The sequence below is a fragment of the Achroia grisella genome, unplaced genomic scaffold (assembly GCF_030625045.1).
Source record: "Achroia grisella isolate CSIRO2021 unplaced genomic scaffold, CSIRO_AGI_Agris_v1 utg460, whole genome shotgun sequence".
Lineage (NCBI taxonomy): Eukaryota > Metazoa > Arthropoda > Insecta > Lepidoptera > Pyralidae > Achroia > Achroia grisella.
In genome coordinates this window covers 987,264-1,008,590 of record NW_026712870.1, presented here as the reverse complement: position 1 = coordinate 1,008,590, position 21,327 = coordinate 987,264, and the positions used below count along the sequence as shown (strand labels likewise).

Genomic DNA, 21,327 nt, shown 5'->3' with positions numbered 1-21,327 from the left:
AAATCCAATGCTTAACTTATTTTAATATTAAACATACATGAAAGCAGAATAAAATTCCCTATTATTCTTATTAAGATTATTTCTTCATTATAAGTTTTTCAAAATCTCATACACATTTTTATATTATTCCTCTAACTCCATTATAAGAAACTTTAATAGCTCTTTTTTTTATTGGATAAATATCACAAATTTAAGAAGATTAGTGTATTTTTTTTATTGAAATCAAGTCTTCAGTATCGAGAAAATAAAGCCTTTTTTTTTCAGACTACTCTAAGGCTGTTGGCCGTAGCTGGCCTTTACAGGTTCACCGGACGATAGGAGGCGAGTGCAGATGGCACTTCAAACCTACAGAAGGACTTATGGAGCGGCTGAAGGTCAACTCCCTCCTGATGGATACGACTTTAGTCTGAGGGAACCGTTAGGGTTTCGAACCTCAGATCAGGCCGTCGTAAATTTCGATCCTGGACGGGGGATTAATGGGGCAATAAAGTCTTTTTTCAATTTGTTATTTTATACAGTACTAGCCCCGGATTTGCATGGGTGTGCTTATATTATACATATAAACCTTCCTCTTTAATCACTCTATCTATTGCTGAAAACTGCATTAAGATCCGTTGCGTAGTTTATGATCTAAGAAGTACACGCACAATAGCCCAAATGAGAGACATAACGCTGAAGATAGAGTTCATATTACATTACAAGATCTAAGAGGACAGTGAATTTAAAAATTTGTCGCTTCATTATTACTATTATTACATGTTAATTGGTACAGCCTATGCTGTAAATAATATAAATGACGCAGTGGAGTAACTTGAAACAGTCATGCTCGCTATAAAGTTCAAACTTGTGGCACCGTGGTGGGCCGGGTCGATGTGCTCCCTCTAATATGGTTGAGTGCAATGATGGCTGGCTCATCCGTCATATAGTGAACGGGTGCTGCTTGTGGAGCCAGGCCAGTCTTTTTGGGTTGCGAACACTGATTAGAGATTAGACTATTTGCTTTTACAATAGCATATGCTGGTGGTCACTCTATTCTCCCAAGTTTGAATTTAAAAATTATTGTAAAGATGTATTGAATTTAAAAATTAATCTATATTATTATAAACATGTATAATATTAATTTGAAAAGATTACGAGCTGAGTTTCTTGTCAGTTCATCTCGAAATCATGCCGAACTGACGGTAGATTTGACACAAGAGTCTGTAGTAGACCTACATGAATAAAGATATATTGAATTTGAATTTGAATTATAAAACAAAGTCGCTGTCGCTGTCTGCCCGTCCCTATGTATACTTAAATCTTTAAAACTACGCAACGGATTTTGAAGCGGTTTTTTAATAGAGTGAATTAACAGGAAGGTTTATATATATAATACATGTACATCCGTGCGAAGTCGAAGAGAGTAGCTAGTATAATATAACCTGTACGTATGGTGGCCAATTTTAATGTTATAATTGTGTAAACTCAATTTTATTAGTTAATAATGAATATCTTAGCGCGGAGATCCCTCAACTGGGTAATTTGAAAAGTCGCTTAATTACTCGGTGTGGCCGCTTTACTTAATTTTAGAGAAATTAACGCCGAATTTACGCCAGAAACTTTGGCCCAAATTGTCAAACAACAAAAATTTGTTGCGAATCGATTACACTCAGTACATTTATTATATGGTACTAGCTGTCCCGGCAAACGTTGTTTTGTCTTAGAAATTAAAACTACTATTAAAATTTGATGGGTGCGTGGATTGGTTGATGGTAGAAGAGTAAATATTTGCGTTGTATGTATTTCTTTACACTAGCTGTGCCATTCATTCATTCATAATTTAAGAGTTGTGCTCTTGTCGGTGGAGCCCCCGCCACCTTCCACGATCTTCTATCAGTCCCTTTAGCTGTTGATACGACACGACTCCAACTTTTTCTTTAACTAAGTTTTCTAAAATAAAAGTTAATCTAAGTTACTCCTTATTACATCAGCTAACTGTATAAAAAGTCCCGTGAAAATCTAGGTCCAGCCATTTCAGAGATTAGCCGAAACAGACAGACAGACAAAAATGGTAAAAAAATGTTATTTTGGTGTATATACCGTATTTATATTCATATGCATGTAGTAAAAAACGTTTTCTCAATATTACAGACACTTCAATTTTATTTATATGTATAGATAAGGACAAATTAAGATTCAGTTTTCTGTTTGAATTGCGAGTTTGAATATAATTTTTATGTTTTATATAGCTTAACATATATATATATGTATATGTATATATATATGTTACGCTATATACAAACTGGTGATTCATTATATTTGTAGTCGATTTCAAAATGGTAAGATATTATTGAAGAAAACCTTTTATTTTAGGCGAGGACCGTGTCTTTTAAAGACATGAACATGGGAGTGGATATAAAAAAGACGACGACCGAAAAGATGAATGGATTGTGAAAAAGATGATCTGCATAAAAGAAGATTAAGCTCAGATTTGTTAGGGATCAGCAGAAGATAACAAACTTTCATACAAAAGGCGTGGAGTATGTTTAATGTATGTGGGGCTTCATTGCTCTTAAACGAAAGTGATTATGCAATCGGTCAGTGCAGTGCAGTTTTTTTGGAATCTGGCATGATTTAGGTGGTTTATAGCTACAATTTGTTACAGTGTTTTTATGTTATTTTTTTTAATTTTTATAATTATGATTATATATTAGACTAGCTGTTTAATATTGTTTGGGAAACTACTCTGCTACCAAACTGTTAGGGAAACGTCAGTCACGTACCTGTATGGGTCTGCGGATTTCTTGGGCTTCAGGGTCTCGAAGATATCTTCGCTAGCTTTCGAGTTTCACAGTAGGTTTCACAGTTCTAATTTATTTTAATTCACAACACAATGCGCGCGCGTCATGGCCGCCGTACAGTCGGTTCAGTACTAGTTAGGGAGGGGAAGGGAACGCGCGGGAACAGAAAACTAACGGTCTCTAATATAATATAATAATCTGTGCTTACGATGGTACAAGGTAGATTTTGAACAAATATATAATCATAATTATAAAAATAAAATATACTTAGGCTACTTTTGTTTTAGATTGATAAATATAAATTTCTTCCGCGTGGAATTTAACTGTATCTATCTGCCAAAAAAAGTCCCGTCAAAATCAGTCCAGCCATTTCAGAGATTAGGCTCCGCCTAATGAACAAACAGACAGGAAGACAGACAGACAAAAATTGTAAAAAATGTTATTTTGGTATATGTACCGTATTTATATTCATATGAATGTAGTAAAAAAACGGTTATTTCAATATTAGAAATAGATATTCCAATTTTATTTATATATATGGATTATAATTATATTTAACCAAGTGCCTGGAATTTCAAAATTACCAATAATATTATTACTGTATGTTTTGTTGTGTTCAAAACAATAATGCAGTTTTTTTTTTCAAATATATACTATTCATAGTCGTGAAATTATAAATTAAATGCAGACGGTTAAGGTTAAGCGGTTAAAATAGAAATAGAAATAATCTTTATTTAAATTAATTTAATATAATTGTCATATTGTTAATCTACCACACAATCAGAAATGACATAGCAAGAAGAATGTGCAATTTACCCTGACTGTTATTTATTTGCATAGTAATTTTTATATAATGTAAAAAGATATTTGCGTTCATCGTAAAAATATATAATCATATTAACATTAAAATGTTTATTTAAAAATAAATTAAATCAATATTTTAAGTAAAAAGTGTCATCCATTCCATACAATACAATAGTTTGTTTATTTTTTTATCCATCCATACTTACATACTTATTATGTATGTATGTATGGATGGATAAAAGAAGAAAAAGAAGCGACAATTTCAAACAAACAAACAGACCTGTGACGCAACTTCGATCAGTAATGTACTAGGATCACACAAACGTGCAGAGGTGAAGCGGCATGTTGGCTCTAGGCCTGCGAAGTGATGAACGACACGCCACGCCATATAACTCGGATTCGTCGAGTCATCTTATGAGACGATTTTCTTTAGGGACGTTTTAGAGCTCGATGGGGTGCTGTCAAGGGACGGTTTGGCAATGAGCTTTTTACTCGAGAGCGCTTCTATTAGCCTCGTCATTATAAACGATTTTTTGTAGCATACATCTAGAAGATTTTATAAGAAACACATTTAAAAAGATACTGAATAAAATAAGTTTAATTAACTGTACGCGGTTTTGTCCGCATGATATTTATAGTCTACTAGCTGTCCCAACAAACGTTGTTTTGCCTTAAAATAAAAAAAAAAAATTTGGGTGGACTACCCCTAACATTTAGGGGGATGAAAAATAGATGTTGGCCGATTCTCAGACCTACTCAATACGCTCACAATTTCATGAGAATCGGTCAAGCGGTTTCGGAGGAGTATGGGAACGAAAACTGTGACACGAGTATTTTATATATAAGATATTATTCTGATGGATAGCTATATTAGTGTAAAGTTAATTCAACAATATCGTTTAGTAGTTTTTGCGTGAAAGAGTAACAAACATCCATTCATCCGTCTATCCATCCATACTCTCTTACTTAAAATATTAAGTAAAGATCCTAAAACCACCCCCTTCGCAAATTTGAGCATTGTTCACCAAGGAAATTGTATCATTGTTACCAGGATAACATGACACGTGGCACGTTGAATAAGCATGTTAGGAGTTTCATCAGATAAGAAGCGTGGCGTGCAGATATCTCATCCCTTTGTTAGGCGCAATGTGTAAAGTTTCACGCTTACGGCAAGTGACTGCAAAGTTTGAAACGACGAGACAGTTCATTTTCCCAAATTTATGGTTCGAGAAATTAAGACGGTTATCATAAAAGTATTTTGATTAATTAATACAAAATTAATAAAAGTATTTCAACTTTATTTAGTAGCAAATTTATATAATTAACGCAATAAAGTACAAACATGGAAAAATCAAGGAACACCAAGCCTGAGCTAATATTTTTTCCACGTTTTATTACGGTCCGGCCGTGGGTAGATTAATGAGAAAACTTCTGAAACTTCTGCGCTTCTGGTCGTATTAAAATAATTATTTTACCAACTGAGTTTAATGCAAGCTAGTTTTCTTCAGTGTTAAAATATTTTTATACGAAAGTTCAAAGTTTGCAGCTGAATACATGATTTGTTTCTACTCGTAGAATATTAATTACTTGGCTTAATTTCAGTTCCCGAGGGAATTAATTAAAAACTGCTCATTAGGTTTTATATTTTACAAATTTAGTTTATTTTCATTATAAATAAATAAACAACGGAAATAACTACTTTAAAACATGTTACTTGTGACTATCCCTACTTCTTTACTAATATTATAAATACGAAAGTAACTCTGTCTGTCTCGCTTTCACGCAAAAACTACTGAACCGATCATCATGACATTTTGTACATATGTTTTTGGAGGTATTCGATTGAGCATAAGATTATTTTTGTTAAAAAAACAATTTTTTTTTTATATAATGGATTCAACGCGAGCGAATCCCTCGCGAGCATTAAATTTCAGTAAAAATTATAGCCTATGTGTTATTCTGATTCATAAGCTATATTACCGTGAAGTTTCATTAAAATCCGTTCAGTAGTTTTGGCGTGAAAGAGTAACATAGTAAAGAGTAATACATCTACATATACTTACAAACTTTCGCATTTATAATATTATTAGCTTTTACCCGCGGCTTCGCTCGCATTGAATCCATTATTTTTTTTTTTAACCAAAAGTATCCTGTCTTCATTCTAATACCTCCAAGGACATGTGTACAAAATTTCATGATGATCGGTTCAGTAGTTTTTGCCTGAAAGCATAACAAACATACCTACTTTCACATTTATAATATTACCAAGGATATTATTAGGATTAAGATATGATTTATATACGAAGATTTTTTTTGTATGTCGAGAATATAATGTAGATAAATGAGCACCCTTAAAAACAAAATGGATACCACCTCTTTGAGAAAAACAAAGAAGCACGTACCCGTGCGTAGATATAAAATGTTTCATTTGAAACGCCTCACGCCGGCGCCGGTGGATGAATCGTGGGTATTCACTGAACCTGTAATTTCACTGAGATTGTACCGTTAACGGCAGAAGAATGTAATGTAATTACAACGGCGCTCGTTACGCGAATTTGAATTCTATTTTTTGGTCATTATGTATCAATATCCCAGATTATGTTCGTTATACTTTTAATGTATGTGCTGATTATTTTTTCCAAAACATTGACATCAAATTCAAGTTTAGCAAAATCATTATTGCCTTAATCGTCGTAGATCCTGTTGAAAAAAATATGTAATAAGATCTCAGGACAACTCAGACTGCGCCATCTAATCCCAAGCTAAGCAGAGCTTGTGCTGTGGGTACTGGACAACCGATATAAAGACACAGATATTTTTTTAATTTTTTGTGTTGTTGTCTAAATACATGTAATAATATAAATAAATAATCCTGAACAATTAACACAGCGCCATCTAGTCCCAGGGTAAGCAGAAATTTTGAATTAAAATTGTGAATACTGACCCTATTTAGGTTTCTCATAACGCATTGCGTCAGCTGTCTTGTCAAGTTGTCAGTATCATTAACACTGGTTTTACTATTACAAACTATAATAATTGGTTCAAGTCCAAAACTAAGGCCAAAGGTGCAACGCTCAGTCCAGCGCCCCAGTTCCAGCGAATCCTCATCGCCGTGACGACCCCACGTCCGTACAAGCTCAACATTTGTTACATTAGCATAAATTAGTGCAAATTAAGCTGGGCGCACGCTGTTTTGTAAAATTAAAATTACGACTGCTGCAGTGCCGTGCAAAAGAGGAAAGAATTTCATTAAAAATATTTCGCGTGCCTCCGCTGCGGTACACTGCAAGCTCTATTAAACGCGGAGCTTTGAAATTGAAAATTTCTGCCTTGATGCGCGCTCTCTGCTCGGTGCGCCTGAACAAACGCTTCCACTGGATTATGCTTTTAATACGCTCGCATTGTTTTAGCGGATTTGTGCTTTTTCCGTTTGTTACTATTGTCATTGTGTACATATTTAGGTCGTAGTTACATTTTCTGTTCAAATATTTTGTCGCTATACCTCGATGTAAATGTTGCAAAATATCAATAGTTCATTTTTGTATAGTACGAAATGAAATGAAATGAATATTTATTGCTTTAACATATGTGGTTTTTAAGGTCTTTAGAATTAGTTTCACACATTTTGTCATTTATGACATGCAACAGACAGACAGACAACGTTGACAAACTAGCTTGTCTTCAATTGCAACTGTAACTTTAGTTTGTCAGCCGCGGGAGAAACGGAAAATGTAATAATAACTATTTTAAAAAGTGTCAGAATATCATCTAACTTATTTCAGCCATCTCGAGTCTTTCAGCTGTCTGTATATTGCTATATTAAAGTACGATTATGCAGTACAATTACATGCTAAGATACAAGATACCTTAGTCCTCTGTACAATGTATGAGTGTCACATGATAACGTGATATCCCTAGTACTGTTCATATATATAGACGACTGTTCCCGCTTATCATCTGGTAAGCTGTCTGCTTTTTTAATATTCTAATAACGTGTCGTATAGACCATCAATATCGTCGTATATGTACAGACATACCCTCTGTGATCTATCGGTTTAGCATACCTCTTTACTTCCAATGATCGTGGGTCCGATTCCTCGCACGCTGCAAATATTTGTATTCATAAATTTAATTGTTTGTATCAGCTTGAGTTATTTCTACGTATATTATGTATGTATTAATAAGAACCTCTATTTATATCAGTTGTCTAGTACCCATAACAAGCTCTGCTTAGCTTGGGACTAGATGACGTTCTGTGGATTCTTCAGAAGTATTGTTATCATTATTTACCGTGTTATATGTATGCTTTTTGTGTACATTTTTACAGCTTAATCACAGATTTTGATTCCTTGCACGATGTAAATATTTGTATTCAAGAGTATGATTGTCTGTATCGTCTGGGTGTTTTCTCTCTATATTATATACGTGTTTAAAAAAACATCTAAGTATTTATGTCAGTGCCCATAACACAAGCTCTGGTTAGCATGAGACTAGATGACCGTCTGTGAATTGTTCAGATATATCATTACTGTTATTTACCGTGGTATTGTTTGTTGCAGGCAGAGATATGGTCGGTGTTCATTGCGATCCTGCGCAAGAGCGTCCGCAACCTGCAGGCGTGTACCGACGTGGGACTCATACACCACGTGCTGCAGAGGTTGCCGCGGGCAGAGACAGTTGTAGCCGGTATGTATCTAAAATTGTATCTTAAAAATACTTGAGTTTTGACGCTCTTAACCATTTAGAATAGAATAGAACATTTATTACATCACATCACTACACAACAATGATGATGCTCACAGCAGCATTCATTATTGTGTTAAGTATAGAAAATAAAACAATGCATTAAATAGAGATGAAATCTTTAAATAATAATAGTGTGGAAAAAACTAGCAAAAGATGAGAGAGTGAGACGATAGAGAGAAGAAGAATAATAATAAATTATATAAAATTCTTGACCTCCTCAACAATATCATCACATCACAACAGCACAATCTCTCCCACACTTGGCTAAGGCCCGTGTAGGTGAGTATTACCTTCTTTTAAATTTGTAAAGGAAGAGAAAGAATGAGAAAAGATAAGAATAATAATAATAGTGTGGAAAAAAACAGCAAAAGCTGAGAGAGTGAGACGATGATAGTAATAATAATAATCTTTATTTACTGCTCACAAGGAAACTTACAATGTTGAACAAAAAAAACAAAAATATATACTTAAACTTACAAGTTATTTCTTGTTAGAATCTGGAGTCCGAACTAAGTCGAAGCCTGTACTACAGATCTCCAGGCTCTCTCCGAGGACTTACCGTGCTATGTAATAAATCAACCCAAAAAAAAATGTTTTTATGAGGTAAAGTTGTACAATTTGTCGCTAGGTGTGTAGTCAAATAAAAACAAGAAAATAAAATAAAAAACAAACACTAAAACAGTAATAATAAAGTAAAATTAATATTTTATTTATGTGTACATATTATAAAATATGGTTTATTATTATAAACTTTATAATACAACGATAATGGGTAACCCTAAGAAAGTGGCAAGAAATAAAAAAAAAAGTTACTTCCTAGAGATTAGAGAGTCAAAAGTCGTACTTACACTCTATTGATGAAATGAAATGATATTTATTCGGTAGATGTTAAAAAAACTAAAACACAGATTAAACAAACTAAAAAAAAACTCAATCATTGCAACAATTACAAAAAAAAGTACATTGATATCGTAACTTGTCTAGTCTAACGTAACATGTTCCTCAACGGTTCCCACAGGGACCACTATTTGTCTTCTTCCTCTATAAGTACTTATTAACAATTCAGGAAACGTAAGTACCCTAAGATCAGGCTTGTAATTATTTGACCCACGCGCCTGGGTGTTATTAATTTATTTAATTTTAGCTTGTTAAAGGTCAAAATCTATATGATACTCGTAGGTTGTGACTGTTGTACTGCCTAGTCTAAACTCATTATTTAACAAATTGATTTATAATCTTAAATGTAGGCGTTCGATGATCTAATATGGATAAGTCACTGAGTTTTATCTTTTTTTTATTGGGTTGTATGGGCTATTGTCAGGTGCAGAACTCATTATGTACTGTCTGTCAAATTGATATATATTCTTGAATGTAGGCGTTCAATGATCTAATATGGATAAGTCACTGAGTTTTATCTTTTTTTTATTGGGTTGTATGGGCTATTGTCAGGTGCAGAACTCATTATGTACTGTCTGTCAAATTGATATATATTCTTGAATGTAGGCGTTCAATGATCTAATATGGATAAGTCACTGAGTTTTATCTTTTTTTTATTGGGTTGTATGGGCTATTCTCAGGTGCAGAACTCATTATGTACTGTCTGTCAAATTGATATATATTCTTGAATGTAGACGTTCAATGATCTAATATGGATAAGTCACTGAGTTTTATCTTTTTTTTATTGGGTTGTATGGGCTATTGTCAGGTGCAGAACTCATTATGTACTGTCTGTCAAACTTATATATATTCTTGAATGTAGGCGTTCAATGATCTAATATGGATAAGTCACTGAGTTTTATCTTTTTTTTTGCTATTGTCAGATGCATGAACCTGTAGCACTGTGACCTACATAGATCTCTTGTGCTCGCCCTTTTCAAAATTCGCTACCTAGACCCGTCAGGGACAAGAATTGAAGGATATTCTTTTTCGGACTACTCTAATGCTGTTGGCCGCAGCTGGCCTTTACAGCTTCACCGGACGTGTGCAGATAGCACTCCAAACCCGCGGAAGGACTTATGGGGCGTCTGAAGATCAACTCCTGCCTGAATAAGGATGAAGGATATTCTTAGGAGCGATGGTTTTATCTCCTCGGGAAAGAGTGTAAACTTTCCTAATACCTTTCCTTTACTATTTGAATAAATGATTTTCTATTCTATTCAAATAGCTTTTAAACGATAATATATTAGCAGATAGCAGATAGCAGATATTCTAAAAACAACAGCAGGCTAAATTAAATTTAAGTATACGTCATCTTCAATTAAATTAAACGATAATTAACACCTGTTTTAATTAAATTCACGATGTGACAACAAAGTTGGGTAATATTAGATTTTCATTGACATATTAAGCTAATAAGAAAATCATCCAACTGGAAATAATTTCTTCATCACTACATAGTATAAAACAAAGTTGCGGTCGCTGTCTGTCCGTTCCTATGTATGCTTAAAGCTTAAACTACGCAACGGATTTTGAAGCGGTTTTTTTAATAGATAGAGTGATTCAATAGAAATGTTTATATATATAATACATGTACACCCGGGCGAAGCCAGGACAAGTAGCTAGTAACTTATATTTTCGTTCAATGTTTTCAATTTGTACCAATGTTTGTATTTATACAAATCTTTATATATAAAAATCACGTGTCACGTTGTTTGTACGCAATGGACTCCTAAACTACTGAACCGATTGCAAATTTGATTTGCACATTGTGTGCAATTTGATCCAACTTGAAAGATAGGATAACTTACGTCTCAATTTATAGTCGTAACATTATTGCATTGTAAATTATTTCTCTATTATTAACCACAGCAACGCGTGGCCTGGTCTGCTTGTGGTTTATATAATACAGAAATAATTATATACATTATAGAGTATATAACCTCAAAGACTTTTCAATTTTTTTTAGATCTTTAGAGGTATGTATGTAATGTAAAATTAGGAAGGATGGCTTATGGTTTCCTGGTAATCATACTGATGACTCTCATTGATAGAGACACGATTACTCAATGATATTTATTTAAAATTCATTGCAATAATTAAGTCGTATTATTAACCATCATACGAGTTATTTCATGTAAGTACCGTTTTAGATTAATATTCAACTAATAAATATACGTATGAGAACGCAACGGTACTAAATTTCCTTACCCTTGTTACGATGCCCCTCCGATCGATCCCCAGTTCAATTTAAACAGGGATCGAAATTACAACGGCTTGAGCCGAGGTTCCAACCACTAGCGGTGCCCTCAGACTAAAGTCGTATCCGTCAGGCGGGAGTTGGCCTTCAGCCGCTCCATAAGTCCTTCCGCGGGTTTGGAGTGCCATCTGCACTCGCCCCCTAATGTCCGGTGAAGCTGTAAAGGCCAGCTAGAGATATATATTAGAGTAGTTCGAAAAAAATCTTGTTGCGTGTTTCTAGGAAACCAGAAATGACCACTCTTTTCAACGTTCATTCCCATTATTCAATTCACCTATTCTGTACTTTTATGCTTGCCTAGTACTTACATCGTCATGATGTTTCTGCTCGTTTATTTTTTTCGGATATTTTAAAACTGGGTTTAAAGGACTTACTGAAATAATTAATAAAACCTCGCTTGAGTAACTTCATTATCTTCCGAAAAAATCACGTTCAAATTAAAAATCACTCGTATATATTTCCCTAATTACGAATATAAACACAGCAGGGTTCGCTGCGCTTTATCCGTTTGCCTTTTCCTTTTTTATCTATCTACGTAATTAGATGTATATACTATACATATACATAGTACAAATTCTTATTTGTTATTCGCTATAGCCATGTTTCCAGTCAGCCAGTTTGTTTCTTTTTTCATACGCGTACGCATTTTTTCTAAAGTATCAGGCTGCATATAGGAATTTATAAGAACTTCTACGCACTCATGCTATCCTGGTTATCGTGAGAGTGAATTTTAACCCGTTTCGTTTCCCATTTTTATCCCAGTACAAGTTTATTTTTAGATCATCATCCAGATGGGTGATATTAGTAAAGGTGCTTGTCCACCTTAGCAAAAACTTATTTTAATTTGAATATTTTATTTTGTACTAGCTGTGCCCGCGGTTTCATCTAAATTAAATTTGTAGCCTATATGTTATTCTAAGCAGTGGACGTCTTCCGGGCTGCGATGATGATGATGATGATGTTATTCTAATATATAAGCTACAAGTATATTGCTGTTAAGCTTCATCAAAATCCGTTTATTAGTTTTTGCGTGAAAGAGTAACAAACATTCGTCTATATTCAAATTCAAATTCAAATTCAAAAATCATTTATTCGTGTAGGACATTTTAGCCGCTTATGAACGTCAAGTTTTTACATTATAATTTTTTTCCCTACCGTCCAGTTCGGTATATAGATCCAATTGAGATGAACTGGCAAGATACTCAATTGAATTACTTTTTTTTTTTAAATCCAGTTTATTTACAATGCATAGGTATTTATTTATATAGGTGTCTATGTCTAACATTAAATGAAAATCCCGAACATGAAAACTATTGCCATGCACGCTCGTCATTCAAGTAATCGTTTAGTGAGTAATAGGCCTTGCTCAGTAAATATGATTTAACAGATGTTTTGAATTTATTTAAGGGTAATTCCAATATATTCTTTGGTATCTTATTGTAAATTTTTATACCTATTCCCATAAAAGACTTATTGACTTTTTCTAAACGATACTTGGGGACAGCAAGTTTGTCTTTAAATCTAGTATTAATATTATGAATATTGCTGTTTTTTGGAAATAAGTCAAGATATACTCACAAACTTCCGCGTTTATAATATTAAAAAGATAATATAAATGAAAGAAAGAAAGAAAGAAAAATATTTTATTCAGTGCAATAAATCTGTAAATAGGAAACAAATTTAGTATTTTATGTTTGAAGCTTGTTGAAGCATTAACTTAATTAATAAAAAAAAACTTGGAGGCGCCGGGTATCGATCCCGGTACCTCTCGCATGCTAAGCGAGCGCTCTACCATCTGAGCTACGCCCCCTGTTATTGTATGAACGAAAAACAACATTACAAAATACAAAGTGCTTACGTACAGATATAAATTTATTGAATAATATCACCTGGCATGTAGCAATGACATTTTAAACGTCATAGGTCGACGTCACACCTTGGTCGCCTTTCACTTAAGTCTAAAGTCGAAACAATTACATTGCGAAACCTTTTTATCGACTAGTAATAATATGTAGATCAAATTTAGGTTTAAGTTTTTTTTATTGGTGTGTTTGGGCTATTGTCAGGTACTTGGACCTGCGACACTGCGACCTATATAGATCTATTGTGCTCGCCCTTTTTCAGAGTTCGCTACCTAGACCCGTCAGGGACAAGAATTGAAGAATATTCTTAGGAGCGATGGTTTTTATCTCCTCAGGATAAAATGTAAACTTTCCAAAGGGATATTACAATATGGCGTTTCCTCTTTAGTTTGGCAAAATCTGCAGATTTAGTTTTGACTTTTACTGTAAGCGTAGATTTTTTATTCTATGCGTCCCATATAGAAGCTAGCTAAAAAGTAGAATTTGGTTAGTGGTACAGTGGTTTCAACTTGTATCGAAAATAATAGAAATATAAATAATATTTATTTAATAAAACTCATTATAAGCATTTTTGTATAGTCATATTTTTTATTTTCTATCACTCATTGGGTTCAAGAAGAATGAGCAAGAAACTTGCGTGTTGCTCTTTTAAATAAAAGTTGTTCAGTATTTTTAAGATTTTTGTGTGAATACAAACTGTCAAATAGCAAAATTACTTGTTATTGTATCATATTAATAATATATATAATACATAAATGTATTTGTACTTAAAAAAGTCCAAAAATAAAATTAATAATAATTATTATCCAGTACAATTCACACAGCTCCATCTAGTCTCAAGCTAAGCAAAGCTTGTGTTATGGGTACTAAACAACTGATAGCAATACTTTCATACATTTTTTGTAAATAGAATTACTATACATAGGAAACACCCAGTCTAATATAAACAATCATACTCATGAATACAAATGTTTGTACCGTGCGAGGAATCGAACCCGCGATGTTTTAAACCGCTACACTACTGAGGCTGTCACTTATCTATACATCTATATATTCAGAAATGAAATTAGAGTATCTGTTTGTAATATTGAAATAACCGTTTTTTACTATATGCATATGAATATAAAGACAGTACATACACCAAGATAACATTTTTTATCATTTTTGTCTGTCTGTCTGTCTGTTTGTTCAGGCTAATCTCTCTGAAATTACTCGACCGATTTTGACGAAACTTTTTTTAGCAGATAGCTGATGTAATAAGGAGTAACTTAGGCTACTTTTATTTTAGAAAAATAAAGTTAAATTCCACGCGGGCGAAGTCGCGGGAACAGCTAGTTTCCAACATATGTATTAATTAATTAATTTAGAAGAGTATCCTGGATGTCTTAATAAGATAAGATATGACTTTGTAGCCGAGTGATTACCTCGTAATGTAGTGAAAGGGACGTGCTTTATCGGCTTAATCTATATTGAGAATTTATTACATGTCATATAGATTCGAAATATATACTGAGTGATACAGCAATTTACTCATATTGTCATCAGGGGGCGTAGCTCAGATGGTAGAGCGCTCGCTTAGCATGCGAGAGGTACCGGGATCGATACCCGGCGCCTCCAATATTTTTTTATTATGTAATAAACACAAGCTTGGAAAAGACAAATTTTGTTCGTTATCCGCAGTAGTATAATAAAAATAACACTATTAAATTTTTTACTATTTTTGCTGTCGTAAAATTTATACTATTTTTATTATATGTACTTAAAAATTAACCAGGTTTCATAATATACGATCCTTGTGAATCGAAAGGGTTAAAATTTATTCTCACGACAACCAGGGTAGCATAAGTACGTAAGAGTTCGTTTAAATTCTGGTTTGCATCCTGCGCGGCGCCACGTGTTTTTACCTTCTTACGGCGCGTCGCCATATTTTTTTGCTTCCTTTCGGTCTATTATTAACAACAATAATTTACGATAAACGTGTGTAATTTAAAATAATGTATGAATTGTACGACAGATGTGTGTGTAATAAAATTCAAATACAAAAATCATTTATTCATGTAGGACATTTTAGCCGCTTATGATAGTATTTTTTTATATTAGAGATTTTCCCCTCCGTCCAGTTCAGTATATAGATCCTATTGAGAAGAACTGGCAAGAAACTGAATTGAATAAACAAATAAATACATAAATATTGTTCCCTACTTCTATAAGTGTTTTCTTCCGACTTTCAATACCTCACAGGACAAGCACTATAGTATGACAAAGCTAGGTTTTCGATACATATTCATGTACGACAAATTATAATACTTATAAATTTAATTTTAGTAATTTATCGCAAATTAATTTAAATTACAATACAATAATTATAATAAATACAATACGATAAATTACAATACTGAAAAAATACCTTTCAGTAATTTATCGTAAATTGATTTAAATTACAACACAAATTATAATACGATAATTATAATAATTACAATACGATAAATTACAATACTGATAAATTAACTTTCAGTAATTTATCGTAAATTAATTTAAATTACAATACAAATTACAATTCGATAATCATAATAATTACAATACGATAAATTACAATACTGATAAATTAACTTTCAGTAATTTATCGTAAATTAATTTAAATTACAACACAAATCATAATACGATAATTATAATGATTACAATACGATAAATTACAATACTGATAAATTAACTTTCAGTAATTTATCGTAAATTAATTTAAATTACAATACAAATTACAATTCGATAATTATAATAATTACATGGATAAATTATAATACGGACAAATTAACTTTCAGCAATTTATCGTATTGTAATTTGTCGACCATAGGAATGCGTCCTTGAATCCCCAAGTTATGTCGGCCGAAGTTATTTCGGAAATGTATTGAATTTTTTTAACTACGTATTTTCTGTTCCTTGACGTTTTTGATATCCTAGTCCTCTAGCTTGAATTATTCGATTACAAACTATCACGCCTGTCTTTTATTGGGGATAGGCAGAGACTAAGTACTACCAAATGATTCATACATCCACTTAGTTATAGTAATTTAATCCCCTCCGATCGATCCCCCGTCCAATTCAAACGGGGACCGATGTTACGACGGCCTGAGCCGAGGTTCGAACCCGTAACGGTGCCATCAGACTAAAATCGTATCCATCAGGCGGCAGTTGGTCTTCAGCCGCTCCATAAGTCCTTCCGCGGGTTTGGAGTGCCATCTGCACTCGCCCCCTATCGTCCGGTGAAGCTGTAAAGGCCAGCTGCGGCCAACAGCATTAGAGTAGTCTGAAAATGAGAAGAAAATAGTAATTTAATGAGAAAGTTAATTTTATTAATATTACAAATACGAAACTTTGCAAGTGTCGCGTACAAGCAGTAATAAACCGCAACACAAAAGGAGCGTTCTGATCGGAGCGCACACCCATCCTATTTAAATTCGCAACGTAACGACACAGACTTCAAAAATCAAATCGATCTACGCACCGTACATTTTGTTCACTCATCTATAATATATAATTAATAGTATACTTACTATTAACTGACGACCTCCGTGGTCTAGCGGTGTAGCACACCGCTTTACCTCCGATGGTAGCGGGTTCGATTCCTCGCATGGCACAAACATTTGTATTCATGAGTATGATTGTTTGTATCGGTCTGGGTGTTTTCTATGTATAATATGTATATATTTACGAAAAAATGTACGTACTTGTATCAGTTATCTAATATCCGTAACACAAGCTTTAGCTAGGTTAACTTGGGACTAGATGGCGCTGTGTGAATTGTCCTGAGATTATTATCATTATTATAATTATTAACTTTAAGATAATAATAAAATCTGTCATTTTATAACCCCGTAATCTGCTGAAGACATCATAAAGTACCAACTGATCATTCAAGCCGCATCATAACGACCAGTGAGTATGGATGGATGTTTGTTACTCTTTCACGCAAAAACTACTCAACGGTTTTTGCTGAAACTTTACAGTGATACAGCTTATACATCAGAATAACACATACGCTATAAATGTCTCGCAGATGAAACCGCGGGCACAGCTAGTAATGTTAATAATGTACAAGAAAGGTCATAGAACCCAAATGCTATTTATCTAGGTTCAAGCAAAAACCCTAACAATATTAAAAAAGCTTTTTAAATAAAATATAAGTAAATGAACTCTGCTGAAAAGAAACGCTGTGTGAATAGTGCTCCATCTAGTCTTTATAAATATCTAAGAATTGAAAAACATTATCTATTTTCTTATGAAAAATATTGAATGTCTATTGAAATACTGAAGACGCAAAGATCTTCATCATAATACGTTATTTTTTGTCCTTTTTCCTTCAATGGGTTGAAATTATACAGTAGACTACCTTTTACCCGCGGCTTCGCTCGCATTGAATCCATTAAGTAACTTCATTACTAGCTGCTGGATGGCGTTGAAGTAGCAAAATGATTATTTATTTTTTATAAAATACCCTAGGTTCATTCCAATGCCTCCAAGAACATGTGTACAAAATTTCATGATGATCGGTTCAGTAGTTTTTGCGTGACAGCGTAACAAACATCCCTACTTTCAGATCATTATCATTACATAGTTAAAACAAAGTCGCTGTCGCTGTCTGTCCCTATGTATGCTTATATCTTTAAAACTACGCAACGGATTTTGAAGCGCTTTTTTTAATAGATAGAGTGATTCAAGAGGAAGGTTTATATATGTAATACATGTACATCCGTGTGAAGCCTGGGAGAGTATCTAGTTTATAATATTAGTAAGGATGGTCCTTATAAAAAACATCTGGGCCTCCTCCTTCACAATATATATTGCTGCAACCCTAATCAATGGGTGGAAATGGGATTAATAGTAATGTGGACTGTTGACCCTATTCCTAGTTGTACCATATCGGATTGACCTCCACGCGGTTCTCCCTGGAAACCACCGTGATAAATTCCTAGTGAAAATCTCATGATCGGCTAACTGACTTGACCTCATGTTCATCTTATCATCCTCAACTGGTGCCCCGCTAGCGTATACCATTAGCGCAAGAAGGTGTACCATTCCATTATCATCCGTAAAAAAAATTTCAATGTAAAATAATGTCTAGTACAAAGTTATCGAATGCAAATTGGTGTGATTCTTGTAGAATCCAATTTGTCTCTCTGCCAATTAACTATCTTCTAATCAATCTATTAAATAGAAAAATTAATTTTTCAAAATTAGAGGCTAGGATTGCCTCCTTTTATAGAAGTCAATTAAATTAACTACGCCGTCTTAATCAATATCTAAATACTTTTAAAACGATATATAATATCTTAATTTATCCCCTTTGGGGTGGAATTTATCAAAATTCTTTCTATGGGGATGGCTACGTCATAGTAGCTTTATGCATGCAAAGTCTCAGCCCGATGGGTTTAAAATTGACAAAGTTTCATACAAACTTTCATCCCCTATTTTATCCCCTTGGGGGTCAAAATCCTTTCTCAGCGGATGCCTATGTCATAACATCTACCTGCATGCCAAATTTCAACCCGATCCGTCCAGTGGTTTGGGCTGTGCGTTGATAGATTACTACGTCAGTCAGTCACCTTTGAGTTATAGTAGTATAGTTTGAGTTTAGACTTGTGTAAATTTTTGTTAGAACTTTAAAGGAAAAAAATAATTTAAATAAATTTGAAACACTTTAAATAGAGCATTTAAAGTTTTTTAAATTTTTTAAATTCTTGTAAAATAAATGTACATTTTGAATAGTGCCATTTTTCTATTTAACCGACGACATATTCGTTTGTTTTCAATTTGCATTCATAATAATAACTGTACTATTTATTTTACTGTTTAAACCCAAATAATGAAGTATTGTGTTTGAACATAAAGCGTAAGCAAACAAAAACGCTCGGTGGCATTTCGTTTTGAGGTGACATTCAATATATAACGTGTCAACAAATTAATAACTTCATTTAGCTGCTATTGTTCATGGGTGCCTGGTAATAAGCGCCCACACACTACTGGGGCGAATAAATTATAATAATTTAAGGGTTGGTTCATATAGTAGTTATTAAAATTCCAAAAACAAACCATCGATTGACAAAACGCCTACTGAATCTAGATAGGCATAACCTCAAAATAATGATAGGGACAAATACGGGCTGTCTTTTTTTTTATTCAATATTTTACGGCTCTGGATACAAGTCCTTTTTAGCCCAACAGGTAACATGCAATTACGTGAGGCCAGATTGTGCGGTGTACATTGATGGTTCGTCGTGGGGAGTTAAATTATGCTATAAAATACAAAAACTTATATTAAAAAAAATACAATTTCTTCACAGTGTGGGAAACAAATTTACATAAAGTCTTGAATACGGGCCACTGTCCCTTAAACAAACACCTGCGGTAGATTAAAAAATGTGATGACTATTCAAAAGTGCTTCAATGTAAAGTTTATTTGACATACTGGACACATTTCTGGTTTACGTAAGCGGGTTTCAGCAGACTTAATAGAAAGATGTAGTAATTTCAGCATCCAATTGTCTACGGTAAAAACATGTTTATCCTACATTTTATATAATTTTTTTTTCTTATGTAACGGTGCACCTTTCTGGGTTACGCCGGCGAAGTGATAAGATGAGCATGATGTCAGTTCAGTTAACCCATCGTGGTAAATTCACCATGAATTTATCACAATGCTTTCCGGGGGTACCATGTTTAAGGTCAACCTGACCATCATAATGTACCATGTCAGGTTGGTACCAATGGGGACTATTTGGTTGGACTACCAATGAGGTTATTAGGTTATTATATTAATGCTGTTGACCGCAACTGGCCGTAACAACTTCACGGGACGATAGGGGGCGAGTGCAGATGGCACTCCAAATCTGCGGAAGGACTTATGGAGCGGCTGAAGGCCAACTCCCGCCTGACGGATACGACTTTTGTTTGAAAGCACCACTAGGGGTTCGAACCTAGGCTCAGGTAATTTTGATATCCGTTTGAATTCGACGGGGGATCTATCGGAGGATGTACTTACAGTCCCATCCCCCTACATTTATATATTTATATAATCTATCTGTTGCCAAAATACAGAAAAAAAAATGTTTTCATCATCCTTTTATATCGGTTTTACGAAGGTAGAAGGAATATTTATGTAAATAAATTAGTCGATTTCATTAGTTTGCCCACAATATTACTAGGAAAACATAAACAAGAAAGAAATAAAGTAAGCAGGGGGATCTATCGGAGGATGTACTTACAGTCACATCCCCCTACATTTATATATTTATATAATCTATCTGTTGTGGATTTAGCTCTCTCGTCAGGTAAGTTTTGGTAATGAAAATAAAGTCTTCTTAATGTATTCGTGTATATTTTTTAGACGGCCATGACAATACAGTTTTTTTAGAGGGAAAAAAACATAGACAAAAAAAAATTAAAACATAGAGGTTGGAGAATAGTGTTGACAGCGTATAAAATGGAACATGCCCCCGGACGTTGAAAGCTTGCCTTTCAACAAGAAGTGTCGATCAGAGGGCAAATCTTGCTGAATGATCTTCTGACTACGCCATTAGAAGTCTTCACATCTGCAACGCGATTAATGCCATCGGTCCCGGGATAAACTGCAACAATGCGGCCCATTTTCCATCTTAAGGGAGGCAAATTGTCCTCCTTCACAACCACCAAACTATTCAGCTGTAAATCTGGTTCCTTAGAGTACCATTTGCTCCTTTGCTGTAGTTCACTGACATATTCCTTAGACCATCTGGCCCAAAAATGTTGGCGTAGTTGTTCTAGTCTTTGAAATCGATTTAGATGTGTTAAAGGGCGGCCTTTATGATCAGCAACTGGAAGTGCAGTTAGCGGTGTTCCTATCAGAAAGTGGGCTGGCGTAAGCGGAGACAAATCATTTGGATCATCTGAGAGAGGCGTAAGCGGTCTT

General features: G+C 34.0%; 1 protein-coding gene and 2 non-coding genes across 3 annotated transcripts in view; 2 read left to right on the top strand and 1 right to left on the bottom strand.

Annotated features, from left to right (window-relative positions):
- LOC131845205 (neurobeachin) overlaps positions 1–21,327 on the top strand; it is a 508,146-nt gene that overhangs the window by 393,036 nt on the left and 93,783 nt on the right. Inside the window, exon 3 of the mRNA XM_059194246.1 lies at positions 8,144–8,270. Within this exon, the coding sequence (XP_059050229.1) occupies positions 8,144–8,270 (127 nt within the window). The remainder of the gene's footprint in view (positions 1–8,143; positions 8,271–21,327) is intronic.
- On the bottom strand, positions 13,264–13,336 carry Trnaa-agc (transfer RNA alanine (anticodon AGC)). The gene has a single exon. It is a non-coding gene; the product is annotated as a tRNA-Ala (tRNA).
- Positions 14,933–15,005, top strand: Trnaa-agc (transfer RNA alanine (anticodon AGC)). Its single transcript has one exon. It is a non-coding gene; the product is annotated as a tRNA-Ala (tRNA).